General features: G+C 38.7%; 1 protein-coding gene across 1 annotated transcript in view; it reads left to right on the plus strand.

The window, feature by feature from the left end:
- Positions 1-19,598, plus strand: part of jph2 (junctophilin 2) — a 38,770-nt gene that overhangs the window by 14,913 nt on the left and 4,259 nt on the right. The window contains exons 3-4 of the mRNA XM_017707957.2: positions 10,892-11,010; positions 15,031-16,157. Of these exons, the coding sequence (XP_017563446.1) occupies positions 10,892-11,010; positions 15,031-16,157 (1,246 nt within the window). The remainder of the gene's footprint in view (positions 1-10,891; positions 11,011-15,030; positions 16,158-19,598) is intronic.

Raw genomic sequence — 19,598 nt, forward strand, 5'->3', positions numbered from 1 at the left:
ACACTGACAATGAGCCGGGGTGCCCCATTCTTAACTTAGGAGCGCCTGGATAGTTACGCTGTGTTCTCAGTTAAGCAGCGTTGATTACGCTTCACTTTATGATACACTTATACAGATTTATAGAGGGGTCTATCAGTTGTTTTGTTGAGTTGTTATATCTTATCTAAGTGTGTTTATATATACTAGAGTGTATATCGTACTGTGGTCAAAGACCAGCCTTTCATTTCCAGTCAAAATAGACGTTAAACTATTCTTTTTTGTTGTATTTGTTGCATTCGTGTGTCGTAGGTCTTTGTTATGGTGCTCCTGAAGAAAGCGGTATGCATGGACAGCTATGTGAAGCCTTGCGTCAGCAGTGGTGTCAGATCTTTCGGTAGATATAAATATTACACAGCCTTTAAATACAACATAAATAAATACAACACCTAGCCTTTATGTAGAGTTCAAGCACTCTCTCTCTCTCTCTCTCTCTCTCTCTCGCTCTCTCTCTGTCTTTCTCTGAGTCCAGTTCATCTTAACATTAATAACTGGTGTAAAGCACACCCTAAATGTACTCTAAAAGAGCCAAGCAGTATTTAAAGGGGCTCCCTTTCTCGTGTTTCTTTAACATGGCATTGACTAGGGATGTGCATGAGTACTCAAATAACCGTTCAAGCTATTCATAGTAAGTTACAGCATTCATAGTAATTTACTGAACCAAATGAACAGTAGATAACAGTAAAATAAGACCTGTGTATTGTGAATACACAGTCCCCCGAACCACATAATCACTGCTGTATACTTAAAGTAATAATCTGTCATTAAAATACTGAAATGTCCTGTATACAGATATAATAAAACAAATGCAACTCAGTAGCTGGTAATTTACTGTAAATTTACATATGCACAAAATTAACTTTTAATTTTAGCAGGCCAATAAATAGAGCCAGTTGCTGTATCTCATCCAACATGAAAACTACTGATTTCCCTTAGCCATGTTTCAGTAATAAAACATTATTTCTTATGTATTCTCTACTTGCTGCTAAATATTTGTGTTATTGATTTTTTTTAACTTCTTAACATCAGCAGTGTCATCTAGCTCCAGCTCCTGCTCCAGGCCTACTTTAATATGGACCAAAGTACTTTCTTGGCCATTTGTCATGTTTCCTATTCATTAACTCCTGCATATCATACAGTATAATATGTATATACAGTCATATGCAAAGGTTTTAACGCTCTTGATCAGATCTTCTGCAGGAATTTTTCTACTAATTTTAGTACACAATTTTATTGTATTTGCTGCAAAATATTAGAACATTTAAGGGGAAAAAAAATAACGCATTAAAGGTTCCCTAACAATTGCACAGGCCACATCTTATGTTTTGATTTAATATGTTTAATTCAGTAAATCAGCTGTTATTGTACATTAACGTGCAGAAGTGTGTTCTCTAGATGAGGCGTTAATGTACTTCAACTTAGAAAATCAACACAAATCATTCAACCAGGGGCAGCAAAGCATAGCCTGAAGTTAAGAAGCAACTGTAAAGAACCAAAGCATAAGTTTGTTAAATGTGATGGCTTTACAAATGCCAGACATTCATTGCTCTGGGCACCTTTCATAAAGTAAGTGACTCCCTCCCACCTCTTCTTCTCCATGCAGACAGATGGCATGACAAACACCAACCTGATAAAAATGTGATAGAAAATGAGGTCTTCAATCAGTTTGTAGAGAGAGCCTTAAAAGCATCACTGACTGAAGTATTTCCTCAAATTCACACATAATGCATAACTCAAATGAACAACTGAGACTGTCTTTTTGAAACCTTGATGTATATCTCACCATCAAAACTAAACTTTGTATCTCTAAAGCAGGAGAACATTCTTAACTTGTGATGGAAATTAACATATAACAATTTTTAATGTGTAACTTTGGACTAGTTCTGCTAGTCTGTCCATCATGGAATTTGAAATTTGAACACAATGGAAAGAGTTTTCAAATTATGCAAAAAAAAGTTTAAAAAACTGACAAAAATGGAGATATTTGCGACACAGCAAGTACACATAGCTCACAAAACACATAACTTACTCTATCTATCTATCTATCTATCTATATATATATATATATATATATATATACAGTGGGGTAAAAAAGTATTTAGTCAGCCACTGATTGTGCAAGTTCTCCTACTTAGAAAGATGAGAGAGGTCTGTAATTTTCATCATAGGTTCACTTCAACTATGAGAGACAATATGAGAAAAACAAATCCAGGAAATCACATTGTAGGATTTTTAAGGAATTTATTTGTAAATTATGGTGGAAAATAATTATTTGGTCACCCACAAACAAACAAGATTTCTGGCTCTCACAGACCTGTAACTTCTTCTTTAAGAAGCTCTTCTGTCCTCCACTCGTTACCTGTATTAATGGCACCTGTTTGACCTCGTTGTCTGTATAAAAGACACCTGTCCACAGCCTCAAACAGTCAGACTCCAAACTCAACCATGGCCAAGACCAAAGAGCTGTCGAAGGACACCAGGAAGAAAATTGTAGACCTGCACCAGGCTGGGAAGAGTGAATCTACAACAGGCAAGCAGGTTGGTGGGAATAAATCAACTGTGGGAGCAATTGTACGAAAATGGAAGACATACAAGACCACTGATAATCTCCCTCGATCTGGGGCCCCACGCAAGATCTCATCCTGTGGGGTCAAAATGATCATGAGAACGGCGAGCAAAAATCCCAGAACTACACAGAGGGACCTGATGAATGACCTGCAGAGAGCTGGGACCAAAGTAACAAAGGCTACCCTCAGTAACACACTACGTCAAGAGGGACTCAAAGCCTGCAGTGCCAGGCGTGTCCCCCTGCTTAAGCCAGTACATGTCCAGGCCCGTCTGAAGTTTGTCAGAGAGCATATGAATGATTCAGAAGAGGATTGGGAGAATATCATGTGGTCAGATAAAATCAAAATAGAACTTTTTGGTAAAAACTCAACTCATCGTTTTTGGAGGAAGAAGAATGCTGAGCTGCATCCCAAGATCACCAAACCTACTGTGAAGCATGGAGGTGGAAACATCAGGCTTTGGGGCTGTTTTTTTGCAAAGGGGACAGGACGACTGATCCGCGTTAAGGGAAGAATGAACGGGGCCATGTATCATGAGATTTTAAGCCAAAACCTCCTTCCATCAGTGAGAGCATTGAAGATGGAACGTGGCTGGGTCTTCCAGCATGACAATGATCCCAAACACACTGCTCAGCAACGAAGGAGTGGCTCCGTAAAAAGCATTTCAAGGTTCTGGAGTGGCCTAGCCAGTCTCCAGACCTCAACCCCATAGAAAATTTGAGGAGGGAGTTGAAAGTCCATGTTGCCCAGCAACAGCCCCAAAACATCACTGCTCTTGATGAGATCTGCACGGAAGATTGGGCCAAAATACGAGCTACAGTGTGTGCAAACCTGGTGAAGACTTTTGAAACGTTTGACCTCTGTCATTGCCAACAAAGGTTATGTTACAGAGTATTGAGTTGAACTTTTGTCATTGACCAAATACTTATTTTCCACCATAATTTACAAATAAATTCTTTAAAAATCCTACAATGTGATTTCCTGGATTTTTTTTTCTCATATTGTCTCTCATAGTTGAAGTGAACCTATGATGAAAATTACAGACCTCTCTCATCTTTCTAAGTAGGAGAACTTGCACAATCAGTGGCTGACTAAATACTTTTTTGCCCCACTGTATATATATATATATAGTCTGTGGGAGTGCTATGTAAAGCAGTATATCCGGGCAGTAAGTTCATTTAAAAAACACTAGAATTAATACAAATACATTGTGTGTTGTGCTTTTCTGTGTGTGAGGTAGCATTTCTATTTTCAAAGCTGTCCTCAAGCCTTATTTACAATATTTATAGTTGCCATCCAATACATTTACAGAGGCCCAACATTTACAGTTACCATCCAATACATTTACAGAGGCCCAACATTTACAATTGCCATCCAATTCATTTACAGAGGCCCAACATTTACAGTTGCCATCCAATACATTTACAGAGGCCTAACATTTACAATTGCCATCCAATACATTTACAGAGGCCCAACATTTACAATTGCCATCCAATACATTTACAGAGGCCCAACATTTACAATTGCCATCCAATTCATTTACAGAGGCCCAACATTTACAGTTGCCATCCAATACATTTACAGAGGCCCAACATTTACAGTTGCCATCCAATACATTTACAGAGGCCCAACATTTACAATTGCCATCCAATACATTTACAGAGGCCCAACATTTACAATTGCCATCCAATACATTTACAGAGGCCCAACATTTACAATTGCCATCCAATACATTTACAGAGGCCCAACATTTACAATTGCCATCCAATACATTTACAGAGGCCTAACATTTACAGTTGCCATCCAATACATTTACAGAGGCCCAACATTTACAATTGCCATCCAATACATTTACAGAGGCCCAACATTTACAATTGCCATCCAATACATTTACAGAGGCCCAACATTTACAATTGCCATCCAATACATTTACAGAGGCCTAACATTTACAATTGCCATCCAATACATTTACAGAGGCCTAACATTTACAGTTGCCATCCAATACATTTACAGAGGCCTAACATTTACAATTGCCATCCAATACATTTACAGAGGCCCAACATTTACAATTGCCATCCAATACATTTACAGAGGCCCAACATTTACAATTGCCATCCAATACATTTACAGAGGCCTAACATTTACAGTTGCCATCCAATACATTTACAGAGGCCCAACATTTACAATTGCCATCCAATACATTTACAGAGGCCCAACATTTACAATTGCCATCCAATACATTTACAGAGGCCCAACATTTACAGTTGCCATCCAATACATTTACAGAGGCCCAACATTTACAATTGCCATCCAATACATTTACAGAGGCCCAACATTTACAATTGCCATCCAATACATTTACAGAGGCCCAACATTTACAGTTGCCATCCAATACATTTACAGAGGCCCAACATTTACAGTTGCCATCCAATACATTTACAGAGGCCCAACATTTACAGTTGCCATCCAATACATTTACAGAGGCCCAACATTTACAGTTGCCATCCAAAACATATTATGCACATAAATATAATCCAATTAAAGTGTATGAGGTAGATGAAATTGAACAAACCAATACAATGACTGGAGTTCAATACAATGACCAGGATTCTTCTGACTGTATTCATCTAACCAACGTATATTAATAACCTTCCCAAAACACGTTTTCAGGTGTGTCCAGTCACTGGATTTTTGCACAACATTGTAAGACTTCTGAACACAGTTGGAGGATGTCTGTCCAGTTTCTTAATGCAGTTGACTAACACTACCCTGAACTGACAGAGAGAAGATCACTGTTCTTCCAAGATCCCTGATGTTCCATTACAAAGAGTAGCAGTTTCCTTATTGGGAGTTAGGTAGTATTCTGGCTCCAGGGCTTGGAGTGATTTTACTGTGAGCCTTCATTTGTGCTACACGCTGAAACTCTGAAACTGTGCGTCAGTGTGCTGAGCTCGTCTACAGGAAGTGCCATCTGTCAAAGGTCTCTACACCCACTGCTTGGCAGTATTATAATACAGCCATGGACAATACACCCCCACACAATTTGTTGCCTAATTGCTTATTATTTTGCTCCTTTCATTACCTTCCCACTATCCATGATTGCTCAGTAAGTTTGCTTTGTTATTGTTTGATACAATACCAGTGGTGAAGCTTAATGGAGAATTCCTCTGATTTTTCATTCCACTTTATTTTTAATTTGTTTATTCATATAGTCATTCTGGCATTTGATGTATTTGTAAAATGGTTCATTAGTAGAGGCTCCGGTTTCTTTTACAGCTGTACTGATAGGAGCCAGAGGTCACATTGTCTACAACACAAATATAGCTGTTTTATTTACTATCCAAAACCACAGTTGAACCTACAGGCATTTTCTGAGGTTTACATCACTGTTGTCAGAAGAAAACCTTGTATCTCCATTTTGTTTTTAGGTTTATCACATAATTTAAAAGTACCTCTTGCTTTTTACATTGTATATAAATGTCATGATAAGTGGTCCAAAAGAAAACAGAATTGCTTTGAAAAAAGTCTGGTTCCATTGACTTACATTCAAATTAAAAATTTTTTTTTCCTTCTCCTGTAAAATAACCGTTTTGGAGATAAGAGATTTTCTTCTGACAACAGCGATATGTAATGTTGATGATAGTAAAATATGGTAAATCTAAAAAAGAAGGTTTCTACTGTGACTGTGCCTATGGCACCCCTCGCTCAGCCAGCTGTTTAAGGCTACACAGCGGTCTCGGCCTAAAAGCCAAGAGGCTCACCAGCTTCTCAGCTGATCATGTGAACGGCTGTAATATTTACTAAATGATAGTGTTTTCTGACGATCATAGATTAAAGCTCTAGAGTAAGAGACGCACGTATGAGACAAATGATTTTTGGACATAAAACAAGATTCAGCACCTTTTTTGTCGTGCTCAGAGAATCCTCTGAATGTACTAATTCGGCCAATAAAAATATTTTAGATTTGCTTCAGTTGTTAAATATGGCTCTTATTGAATGTGAAGAATAATTGTTACTCTGCAAAAAAAGGTTTACTTAAAAAAATATACATAAATACACTATACTGTGATGTATACCAAATTCATTAGTAATCTTGATTATGCAGTGATATACATTTTTTTGGCCACAATGCCCACTACTACATCTTTGTCTATGTTTTTATAAAATGCTGTTTTGTGTTAGTTTAACTGAATTCTGTTGTGGTTTAAATAATAGCCTGAAGGTTCCTGTAGTCAGCTCCACCTCTGCATTGTTTCTCATGCTGAGTGACTCACACCATTCATATGGCTTTAGTCCTAAAGATGATTTGAGATGGCTAGAAATACAACTGGATTAGGGCTTAGAGAAACCCTTTGTGCTGTCTATGTCCACTTTATCACGGTGCCTTAGAGAAAATTGTTAGGCAGATGTTGTAACCAGACCTCTTAACCTTCTACCAGACACATTAGCAGTGCATACTTTCCCGTTATTCATTCTCATCTCAAAATAATGAGAACTTTTCTCAAAATATCATAGTATCTCAAAATAATGAGATTTCATTTCATTAAAATAATGTAATAGAAATTCACTTCAGAATGAAAAAATTAGTTGATGGGATTTTTTTTTAAGTGGCCAGAATGGGCTTTCGTAATATCACTTGTAGCGCAATTCATCTTTGAAGAGTTTATTAAAACTTCTTTCTAATGAAGTTAATCTTGTTCTTTCAGGCAAACAGTAAATATGTATTAGGTATACCTTTGGAATAATGACCAATATATTTGACCATATTTCTCTCAATGTAACCTGGCCAAACCTAATGTTGAGTAACGCTTCCATAACCATCCCCCTTACCAATCACAAGGATGGCCTCTCCTGCCCCACAGAGAAACAGTGAGCTACAGCTAACCCAGCATAACCAAAAGCTAACCATCTGTAGCTGCCAGACACCCATTCATTTTGCGTGTTGCTTCCTCTGTCCATTTGTTCGTCCGTCCGTCTATCTGTCTGTTCCTCCGTAACATTTTCGTCCAGTTACCATCATAAAAGCTGGATAGTGATTTTAGTTCTGCTTGAGCGTGCTAGGAGTGTTGGACAGACAGCTGTCAATCAAACTGCTTGTTAGCCACACCCACACAGTTCTCAGACAGGTTTTATTAAGACGTGTTTTATCGTGTTTATATCATTCATTCAAGCTTTGCTGGATGTTTGATATATCTCTCAATTTAGTATCATACTAACATGTTTAATTTTTTAATATCATTTAACACATTTAATATTTTACCTTTTGTTCCCTGCAATTTTAAAGGTTGATATAGAATCTGTACATGTAGCTCCTGTTAGAGCCTACAGCTACAAACTGAAGAAGACTGAAATGACTTTAAATGAAACTTTCAAGTAAAATGATCACATATACGCCCCTCAAAATACAGTCAGACGTGTGCTTCTTTAGATAGAGGCTGATGTAATTAACAGTTGAAGCTTACAGCATAAGTTAGCACCATGCAAATTGCATGCCACTTTTTAGCTACTCAATAAATGTCTGTCCATGTTCCTAGATAACAGCATGTCCTACAGTGTCAAAAAACACATTAGCAAGTCTATTTGAGAAGATTTAATGACTAAACACAGAGGAATGAGCGTGAAGATTTAGGCATGTAGTTTGCACTATGCAAATTAATGTGGTTCCATTACTTGTTAGCACCATTAGCCTCGAATCTCTTCCAAGCGAACTTCAGACAATGGCTGTTCACCTACAGTCATACGCAAATGTTTTGGCACAGTCATAAAATGTGAGGCCCAGTGACGGTTTTCCTATGGCAGGGTCCAGCTGTATCACTTTATCAATCACCCTCAAGCTCAGTAGCCCTGGAAGAAGCCTGAAACTAGCCTGACTGCTTGTGGACAGGTGTAGATCTAAGATCCACTACAGGGAGCTGTGAGCCCGTCTAATGGTTCCGCTGGGAAGTGGCTTCTAAACTGCGTCTTAAAGTGGACAAGGCTATTTTGAGCTCAGGCTAACGTTACAGCATGTCAAGTATTCCCAGAGTAATCACAATCTGAAATGCTCCAACTGTCCAATTCAAACACAGCAACACAGAGCTTCAGGGAATTGAACCTCGGAATTCACACGTTCTTGTAAAAAAGAACTTTATTTCTGAGCATAATTATATATAGTTTTATTCCAAATAGAGGAGATAATAATAGATACATATAAGATTTTATTACAGCCACGCTTTTAAAAAGGGTCACTGAGGAGGTCAAGTATATATCATCATATATTTTATGGCTGTGGTTTGTCCATGGTTTTAAAGCATTATTATAATGAACCCCTTTGGTAGGAATGAACTGTTCCTCACTCCGCAGCCAAGGATATAGAGTGGTACAGCCTTGGTCATATCTCATTGTCTGAGACTAGGTGTTAAAATAATTTATTTCTGCTCCAGCTCAGTGCCTGAAGAGTACACCCTCTCCTGCTAATAATAATCCTGCGATGCACGACCCTGACCACACACCTGACCTCTGCGTTCAACCCTCACACAGTTTAAGCACTCTCCAATGGAGTGAGGTTGGAATCAAGAGACCTCTAGCTCTGTTTTATTGTCTGTTTGGGGATTTTTTTTACAGATTTCCATTACCTGAACGGGGAATGATGAGGGATTCTTTTATGTTGAGTGATTGTGCTTTTTATAAATATAGCAGACAACTGCCGTCCCATCTTCCAAATAAAGACGACATGGAATGTCTTGGAGGGCCAGAGCTGTGCACTGCTATCACGAGAGCACCATCAAGATAAAACCAAAGGGCTTTCAAGGAAGATACTAGCTGCCAGGACAGGTTTTGCAGATTAAACTGAATTTCAGAATTGCTAAAATGTGGGAATTCTAAAGGCCTGGTTCTCATGTTTTGGGTACTAACCTTGTGAACTGATACTGCAGAAAATTATAAAAGGCTCAGTCATCGAATAAGTATGAGGAATAAACAACAGTGTGTCACCATAGTGGTACAAGGGTAGAATGTTTTTCACTAAACATTTATCATGCAGACTCAAGCCTCAGTCTTAATTAATCTTCTTCTTAATACTGAATGCAAATCGGATGCAAATGTAATTAATTACATAACTTGCTATGGTTTGACATTAAATTAAATTAAATAGTGTAGCAAAAAAAAGCAATAGAAACTAGACATTTACTGGATAATATGAGCAGGAAATATATATTTCTAATGTTCTTTCATAATGTCAATGGTTGGGATATAAACAGTCATTTAGAGTTTGTTTTAAAATTTTAAAACAAAACCTTTCCAATTTCAAAACTATTGTAAAACAATGTCTCAGGCTTCAGGCAGCATATTCCTATCCTTTTAATGTAATATCTGTCTCTTAGGCAGCTTTAGATGCCAAAGCTTTAGACACTTCTGACGTCTGGTTCCTATCACCTCCAGTATGAACAATTCTGAGTCAGTAAATTTCCCTAAACCGGAGCATTTCACATCAGACCAATCTGAATGACTTGGTTTACATCTAAACCATTTAATTCTACAGACATTTTGAGATGTTCAACTGGAACCATAGGCCTAGTTTAAGTAAAAGTCAGTAGCAGATTAACTAATCACACAAGAGTGATTTGCTGCTGTCAGCAAAATGTTTGCCAGACGCATGACGTGCTTGACCAGTTCTGTCAGCTGATGTTGTCCTAAGGAAATGTATGACAGGTGCAGACTAATTAACACGTGATTAATCTCTGCACCATTTACCGTTGGCTTTGGTGTTTGTGTCATTTGATATATGACTTGCTATTCTGCATTGTTTCCAGACTGTTATCTGTTTCTTTGTATCAAATTAGAGGATAAACAGGCAGGCCGATAATATGGCAGTGTAAACAGAGCTTTCCTTTTGTGGAGCGCTCCTGAAACTCTGCCATCTCAGATTACTTTTAGAGGTCTGATGTTCCCCTGAGCTTATGTTTGGAGTATTGCTATTTCTGCTCTGCCTTTATTTGTGTCCCATAAATGTTGGGACATTTGTTACAATGTTGTACGCAAAACAAGTGAATGAAGTAGTACTACTGCTAAGTGAGTTAAGCATTTGTTTTGCTTACACTGCCTTGCCTTTCCAGCGAAAAAACATTTTCCACCTGACTCATATTACATCTGCATAAAGCAGTGCACAGATATGTGCTGACCTTGTCCTTCTGATAAACGGCTGCACTCTTTGACTGTGAACTTATCTCATTTATTACAGTGGAAATGCAAGCATACGTTTGTGCCTTGTGAATGGATGGATAAATAACTGGAAACTGTTTCCTCTGCAGAACCGCCCATGCTAAGACCAAAGGAGAGTCTGCTGATCAGGCCGCTCAGGCTGCTAACAATGAGTCCAGTATTGCGCGAGTGGTGGCCAGAGAACTCTCACCTTCATTCTATCAACCAGGTAAATATAGGAATGAAAAAAACTGGAAAAACTAACACATAACAATAACTAACGAGCTTAAAATGATGACATTTTTACACAGTTTTCCCCAGTTTTGGCACAATCACGTGAATGAAGATGAAAGATAGCATTCAGTTTGCATGGTACTTACCTGTTACATTCCATTAACATCTTTAACTCAGAATTTCCAACCTCTGACTAGGAAAAACCAGAGAAACTGCCCTACTGAGAACTACTGTGAAAGTTAGGAAGGAAGTTTATTATCAGATGTCATATCGACATGGTTCATCAGATTGTCAATAGCAGTGAAGTACCGCTTCTCTGCTTTAAAATAAGATTGTTATAGTAATGTTATAATGTAGATCAGCAGCTCTCAAAGGCTTCATTTGTGGATCGTGCCACTGCCCTCCCCGCCCTAACGGCCCAGGTCATTACTTTCACTTCACGATCGTGAACCATGTCTTACCAGAGCTTCCTCCATCTTGCTAGCTATCATTGACCTGCACATAGACATGCGGCCTTGTTCTGTGACATACCAGATCTCCTGTTTAGTGTGACTGGATTGCCAAGGATTGTGATTGGTTTGTACATATTTAATATTAAAAGTGTTTAAGTACCACTTTTATAGATATGGCCAAAGCAGATTTAATAAACGAGTGAAATTGAACCTTACTAGGTAGAAATACATCGTAAGAGGTTTTTCTGTGGCCCCCTTAATGCTTGAGAGAACAACAGCTTGATAAGTCAACATACAGAGATGGCAATTGGTTAAATCTGTGATGCTTGTTATAAACTTCTCTATTTTGAAAGGTGGCTAGCTTCTTGCTAAGAGTGCTAACTTTCATGGAGCTTCCCTGCTTTTTCCCACTTTGTATGTACAAAAATCCCGAACTTCCCTCTTCAGGGTCGAACACGGCTTAACAGAACGTTCAAAACAAAATCTTGTATCTCCAGAACTTTAAAGGAGGAGAAAATATCATTATTGACATTTAATGGAGGAGAAAAGGCGTGTTCATTATTTAGCAGAACCACCACTTTAAATGTGGACTTCATAGTTTAGCTAGTTTTGTAGTTTTAATGTCTCAGATTTAAAGTTCTCCTCAGTTTATGTAATTACATGACAACAAGTAGAGACACAAAAGAGAAAGTGCTTAGATATAGTTAGACTGCTGTGTTTAATAAGGTTGCACACATAGAACAGCAGTCCTGAGTTATATATAAAAAGGCGGGATGAGTTCTAACTTGTGTTCCAGCTGCTCACAGACTCTAAAGGTTCTAAAAGAAAAGCTTGTATACCTTTTCAAGACTAGGAAGCACCAATATAGACACTCTTCGTTAGTAAAATTAGATGTGTACTAGAATTGTGCTTTTAAAAGGAAAAGGTCACAGGTCTTTCAGCATATGTAGTAAATGTTTACAGAGCAAATCCAGGCCTTAGACTCATCCCTAGGGTCCCTGTCACCTTTGAGAGTCTAAAAAAAAGTTCTGACTTACAGGGGTGAAGGATCACACTGCTGCTGCTCTAGAGGCCCCCGAATAGGGTTCCTCTAGCATAGCGTAGCTTTTACAGCTTCATGTTGAGACAAATGGCATTGTGGATGTTTTATGTTTTTTACATAAACAACAGACATTACATCTACAACAGACATAATTCATTTCTACCACAGTACATTTTCTTTTGAATTAAATGGTTTTTTGGAAAGGGAGTTCCACAGATTGTTGTACATTTCTGCATAACTAAATGTCGAAATGTAATTTAAAGACTTTATTTAAGTGATTTGATGTGAAATAGTGCGTTGTTGAGAAACTAAGTCAGTAACTGGCTCAGATCTTTTTACAGGGGTGCTGATAGGAACCAGGGGTCATGATGTCTACAACACAAATATAGACATTTTATTTGTTATCCAAAACCACCAGTAGATCTACATGTATGTTCTGAATTTTATATGGAATGTTGATGATGGTAAAAAAAGTTTCTGTACGGTGAAGCATTTCAAACCATCATCAAACCACTCTGAGTGACTTTGTTTGAATTCTAACAATTTAATTCTGCAAAAATGGAGAAAATTCCCTTTTAAGACTGATATATGTAAAAAACCTCTGTTCTGATTGGCTTACCTCATTCACAAAACAATCTGAGCATTCTGAGTTTGGAATTAAAGTTATATTGGAACTTTATGTTGGAAGTGCGGATCATTTGGAAGCCTGCAGTGATCCATAACACATCCTCTAACTTAAATGTGGCAAATTATGTGTATTTTATTTAGTTTAATAAACTGGAAACATAAAACATAAAGGGATAAAATGTGCCATAACTTTTGCTTATGTCATAGTTTATGTTTTCTTATTTTTCCAATATATTAAAATCAGCAAATAAATAAATAAATAGTAGTAGTGCATTGAATAAATTAATTAAATAAATAAATAAATAGTAGTTGTGCATTCAAATGTACAAAAGTGCGTTCTCTGTAGAGAACTTGCCCAAACTTTGCATACAACTGTATGAACATCTGGTAGAAATATTGAAAAGTATATGACATTAGTAACATTTTACTTACATTACTAACATTGTGGTTTTTGGTATTGAGACATGTAATTAATATTCTAGTTATAACCTCCTTTGATATTGTGTCACATAATATAAAAGGGTCATTTTTCATGTTTATTTCAGGCAATATTCCTATAAAGTATCTTACTTGGTATGTCAAGTGTAATCCTGATAAATGTCAACACTGTCAATGTCAATTACTGTAGTACTTTCAAAACTGCGTTCAGGCCTCTTGTGAGTTATCAATCAGCTCCTAACCAATCAGTTCCAAGTGTCTGCTGTTCAGTTGCCATGGATTGTATTTCAACATTAAACATGGTGTTTAGAGATCGCTCTAAATATGTAACTGCTTTCTGCCTGTGACTGATGAAGCACAGCCCATGAATACTCAACTTCATTTGGTTCCCATCTGTGTGATTCTGTCAGTTGTCTATATTTGTTTGCATAGCCTAATGGTTTCTGTCAAGGAGTCTGAAGGGACATATGAGAGACTCTGAAAAGTACATCAAGTCATTTTCAAATTCAGCTCTCTGCTCTCAAAATTTTCTCAGACATCCTTTTTATTGTTAAAATTGCAAGTAATAATTTCAAAGTCAGAAGTTTCTGGACCACATCATGCCTCTTTAAGTATTAACGTAATGTGCACAGGCTCAAAAGAAAGGTTTGTCTCAATGTTTAGGTCTGAAATGCAAAATCAGCCTTATACTAATGATTTTCCACACAAGGTAGCATGTCTCTTTATGTATGATGTTTTTGAGAGCATTGAGGCTGAGACTTTAAAATAGCTAGAAAAGCCTAGTTATAGGGGCCTTAACATATAGTTGACAGTGCTAAGTGTAACCAGTCGTTTTATTGTGCACTGTAATTTTTTCTTGTTGTCAGATAAAAATACCAAACATTCCAATACTACAGTGGTGCTTGAAAGCAAACCCTTTTAGAATTTTATATTTCTGCATAAATTTTATCGAGTTGATTGTGCAGGACTAATCCACAGTTACCAGAAATGTTCAGCTGCAGGTATTGCTGCACAAGGGGATCTGTAATACTGGATCATTTTCCTCAATAAATAAATGACCAAGTCTAATATGTTTGTCTTGTATGTTTCATTTGATTTTATTTTTGTCTACTGTCAGGACGTGAAAATGTGATGCTGTTTTAGGTCAAATTTATGCAGAAATGTAGAAAATTCTAATGGGTTCACAAACTTTCAAGCACCACTATACACATTAGCAGTATAAGCTTTTAAACAATGTAGATTCAATAAATGTTCAGCAATATCTGAAAAAACATGACAACACTCATGGCAGAACTGTACAAAATGCAAGGTAAGGTAAATGTAATAGATCACAGGTTACTAAAGATTACTAATCAATGATCAAAGCTATTTGCTGAACAAAAAGAAGATGAGGTTCAGGTAGTTCCTGTTGTGAAAATTTGCAGACCACTGATCTGTCTTCTGTCGCACCCCTCAGGCCCAGAATACCTGAAGAAGCGAGCACTGCAGGAGATTGCCAAGAGCAACGAGAACGCCGAGACAGGCATTCATGAGCCGCTGCTGGCGGAGGAGAGCATGCCCACACCTCCAGAGAGCCCCTTCATGCATGAGATGGAGACCCTGAAGCCAAACATTAGTCCAGCACGCACACCATCACCTGGCCCTACCCCTACTGCTGCCCCAGACCCCAACTTCCTCAGCCCCGGTAGCTGGAACGGGGACAGGACCAGCAGAGGCAGCAGCAGCAGGGGCGGGAGCCGGCCAGGTAGCAAACCAAGCAGTCGGCCTACGACTCCATCTTGTGCTGCTCCAGTTCCGGCTGCAGCTCCAGCTCCAGCCCAAGAGGAGCCTCCAGCGCCCAGCAGTAAGGTCCCATCCCGTTCCCCCAGCCGCCAGAGTGCCAAAGCTGAGCAGGGCTCTGACATGGAGATCAAGCCCTTGCAGAAGATAGACATGGAGCCGAAAGCAACAGAACCTGCCCCAGCAACTGCCACAGCTCCAGTAAGGACCAGCCTCGTCTCTTCCACTGACGACGAAGAACCTAATTCTTGCCCTGCCCCCAAAGTGTCCTCCAAAGCCCAAGAAACCCCAGAGCCCAGAGACTCTGAGGACAACGAGCCAACACCTGAACCTCCTGCCCCAAAGATGGAGAGCAAGTTGGAGGCCAGGGAGGAGAGGAAAGCACCTAGCAAAGCAGAAACCAAACCTTTATCAAAACAAGAACCTAGCCCAGCTCCAAGACTAGAACCCAGCCCGGCTCCAAGACAAGAACCCAGCCCGGCTCCAAGACGAGAACCCACCCCAGCTCTGAGACTAGATCCTAGCCCAGCTCCGAGACGAGATCCTAGCCCAGCTCCAAGACGAGAAGCTACACCATCTCTGAGGCGAGAAGCTAGCCCTAGCCCCGCTCAGAGAAGAGAACCTAGCCCAGCTCCCAAAGCTGTGACTAAGCCTGAACCTAAGCCTGTGCCTAAACCAGAGCCCAAAGTCATCGCCAAGCCAGTCGCTAAGCCAGCTCCCAAGGTGGAGCCTAAAGCTGAAGTGAGGCAGAGGTCTGTGGTGAAAGCCCCGAGTGAAGTGGCAGAAGCCACAGAACAAGATGAGGTAAGACAAGCCTAGTCAAACACTCACACACTGTCCTTTTCTAATTATTGTTATAAGAAAACTTTGTATTTCCATTCTCAGCTTAACATCTTCATTCCATGTAATTTTGGACCATTTCTGTTGCTTGGTTTATCATCAAATGTTCACATAAAGCCAGCCAGTAAAACTTAATATAAAATAAGCTTTTTTCAGTTTATAATGTGTCCGCCCTTGGCTTTTACCGCAGCTTCCATTCTTTTAGGAGACTTGCTTTCGACTTTTCAGTGAAATCTGCAGGATATTCTGCAGGATCAAAGGTAAATGCCTGAAAAAACAGGAGTTTCCAAAACTACAATTCAAGCAATGTTTAAAAGATACAGAGAAAATGGAAATAAAAAGACACACATGACCTATTAGACCACCAAAACTGTCCCCACCAGACCAACAGCACTTTCAGCTCTCATCTTTAAGCGAGAGGAGAAAATCTCCCTGTAAGCTCCACTCTTACCTCAGGTCTGAAAAAATCCACAGGTGTTTCTGTCCATCCTTCCACTGTGAGAACTCAAGGCTATGGCTCTGAAAGTATGTGTAGCTGCTAAGAAGCTGTTACTGAGGAAAGGACAAAAAAAAGACAAACATTTGCAAATCAAACAAAGAAGCTGCTCATGTTCTCAGAACAATGGACTGACCACCCCAGACTTCAGACCTCATAACCATTGAATGTGTTTGGGATTACTTGCACTGTGAAAAGCAGAAAATGCAACCAGCTTCTTAAACTGAACTTTGGAGGTGTGGAAAAAATATCCCTGCAGATTTCTTTGGAAAACTAAGAAAGAAGAACGGAAGCTTTAATAACAGTAAAGAAAGGAAACACTAAAGTCTTGATTACCCTTCTAGCTTCTTGTGCTTAAATTTCCAAGGAAGCATTTCTGTACTTAGGGTAATCACATTCTCACAGTCATTCCTCACTTTTAGTGCAGCAGAACATTTCTGTTTGGTAGATCAAAATCTAAATGACAGATTCTCTTCAGAAAGATGCCTGTGCACCTTATAATAAACTGCAGTCTTCGGTACTTAAAGGTACAGTTCAGTGAAAAAAGCAAATCAATTTTCCCATTACCCCAAATGTAGTGGATCAGCCAAGAAATGTTTGGCCTCTGAAGGTGTTTTTAGGGTCACACTGGAGCTACAAGCTTAGCAAGTAATGGAAGGATATACTCCACCAATTAGCACTGTGCAAACTGTGTACCTACATCATCACACACTTGCCTTAAAACACATTGAGTTGAGACTTCGACTTTGATTTACACAAATTTCTATTTCACCCAGATGTAATCAATAAGCCAAGACATGCTTGGTGTCCGGAATTAGCTTTTTCAGTTTAGCGCTGGAACTATGAGGCTAACATTGCTAAAATATTATGTCAATAGTTGCACATTTTTTACATTTTCTTAATTTTAACCTCAGATTAAGTCTCACTGTGTTGTGAACTACACTGATAAGTCTGTGCAACCTTAATGAAGATGTGGATATGGTTTCAGTAGGTTGAGGAAAGTTTTGAGAATGTATTTATGGAAAAGATTTGGGTCACTATTGACTTCTGGTGTTAGCAACATAAGGCTCATAGCCCCAGTTTAAAACATTTCCAAACATGTCTGAGTTGTAGGGTAAGTAGAAAATGTAGTTAATTTGACATTATGATTCAGCCAGTTGGTTCAGAGTTGAAAACACATTTTGGACTTAGACTTCAGACTAAAATCTTTATTTATCTTTATTTTATCTGTCTTTATTTTATCAAAACAAATGACTGAACATTCCATTGTGACACTACCAAAATAATCATAACACCACTGAAACTTTACCATGTGTTTCTGTATTTACTGTTTCGGTAGTGACATTTTTAGCAAATTTTGACCATAATTTAAAAGCACTAGCCAGCACAGGACTGAACATACATGATGTACATACATGAAATTATAATATTTTTCATTAAAACACATAAACCTTTATTTAATTGCAGAAAATGTGTTTGTGACCATCCTTAATGTTGCACTGTGATTTTCATACTTTGGGACGCCTCTACTTCAAAACAATGCAGGGATGCAGCAATGAGGGACAGGGATGCAGTCTCACTTCCTGCTCTAAAATGCAGGGGTGTGGCTAAAATAAGACCCCACCTTTAGACTAAAACTCTGTTTCAGTAGTGACATTAAAACATGAGACATGATTTTTGAATAAAGTATTGTTTATTTAAAACATTATAAATCTAAATCTTTCACCTTTAAAGGAAAATGAAAGGGTCTATGGCTAAAAAGTGAGAGAAACATTTATTTTCCCAAGATTAGAGATGTAAAGTTTGGGTCTGGGGCAAACACTTTACACTGAAAAGTCTACTATAAATGATGGTTTTGTGCATATTTAGCGATTTACTATCTCAGTTAATGCATTGATTTAAGTCTAAAGTCTGAATATGTAACTGTTTTTATAGGTTTTACTTGTCACAGTTAGAACTCATTTGGTAGAATAGTCCCTATATTAGTGCTCCTGTGCTCCTGTTTTGTACAGAGTAGTCCTGAATGTGTTAACGCTGTTAGTAAGAGACTAAAAGACTGTTTACACATCACCTGAGAGAATAAGAGGGTAGTGTTATTCACACTCTTTCTATCCCACCATTACCCACAACCACTATCATACCATAAACATGCTGCAACACGGCCATTTTACCGGTCTGAGAATATGCATCTGCTCAGTTACCAGAATCCTCCATGTATTTTCATGAATTACTGACTCCGCGGAGACTAGGACAGGGCTACAGCACCACCTTCATCTTCACAGTGGGGCAGTGCGTGAGAGATTCATTCCTCTGTAGAGTGGCTGTTCCTGCACTGATTAAACCACATCCTACTGCCCAGAAAACCACAACTGATGTGGCCAGATCGTGTTGTTTGATACGTGGCCCTGGCTCCGGCCCTCCTGACCACATTTTTCATGATCAGGCATGTCCATGCAAAGCTGATCCACAAAATGACAGATTGTAACCTTCAGAAAGCTGCTTGTGTTCCTCCAGACACCTTATAATAAACTGCCTCACAGCCTGTACTTCCCCACTGATGAGGCATTCAGACGACTAGCTGCTGTTAGGAATTCCACCCGTTTTTCAAAATTTTCTGCAGTGGTCATGGATTAACATTTTGCTTTACGCTTGGGATGTAAACAGTCAATCAGAGTTTGATGTGGTTTTGCTGTGGTTTGATGTGAAACGCTTCATTCTAGAGAAACTTAGCAGCTTCTTTACAGTGGTGTTGATAGGAGCCATTCAAAACCACCAGTAAGCCCACATGTTTTTACTGAGGGGGTTTTTAAGTAAGGTTGGTGGTGGTAAAATAGGGCTAAATCTAAAAAAGGTTTCTTTGGGGGCCGTTTTGTCTCACCACACCACACACGTATCTCTCCACTGTTAAT

This window comes from Pygocentrus nattereri, chromosome 9 (assembly GCF_015220715.1).
Source record: "Pygocentrus nattereri isolate fPygNat1 chromosome 9, fPygNat1.pri, whole genome shotgun sequence".
Lineage (NCBI taxonomy): Eukaryota > Metazoa > Chordata > Actinopteri > Characiformes > Serrasalmidae > Pygocentrus > Pygocentrus nattereri.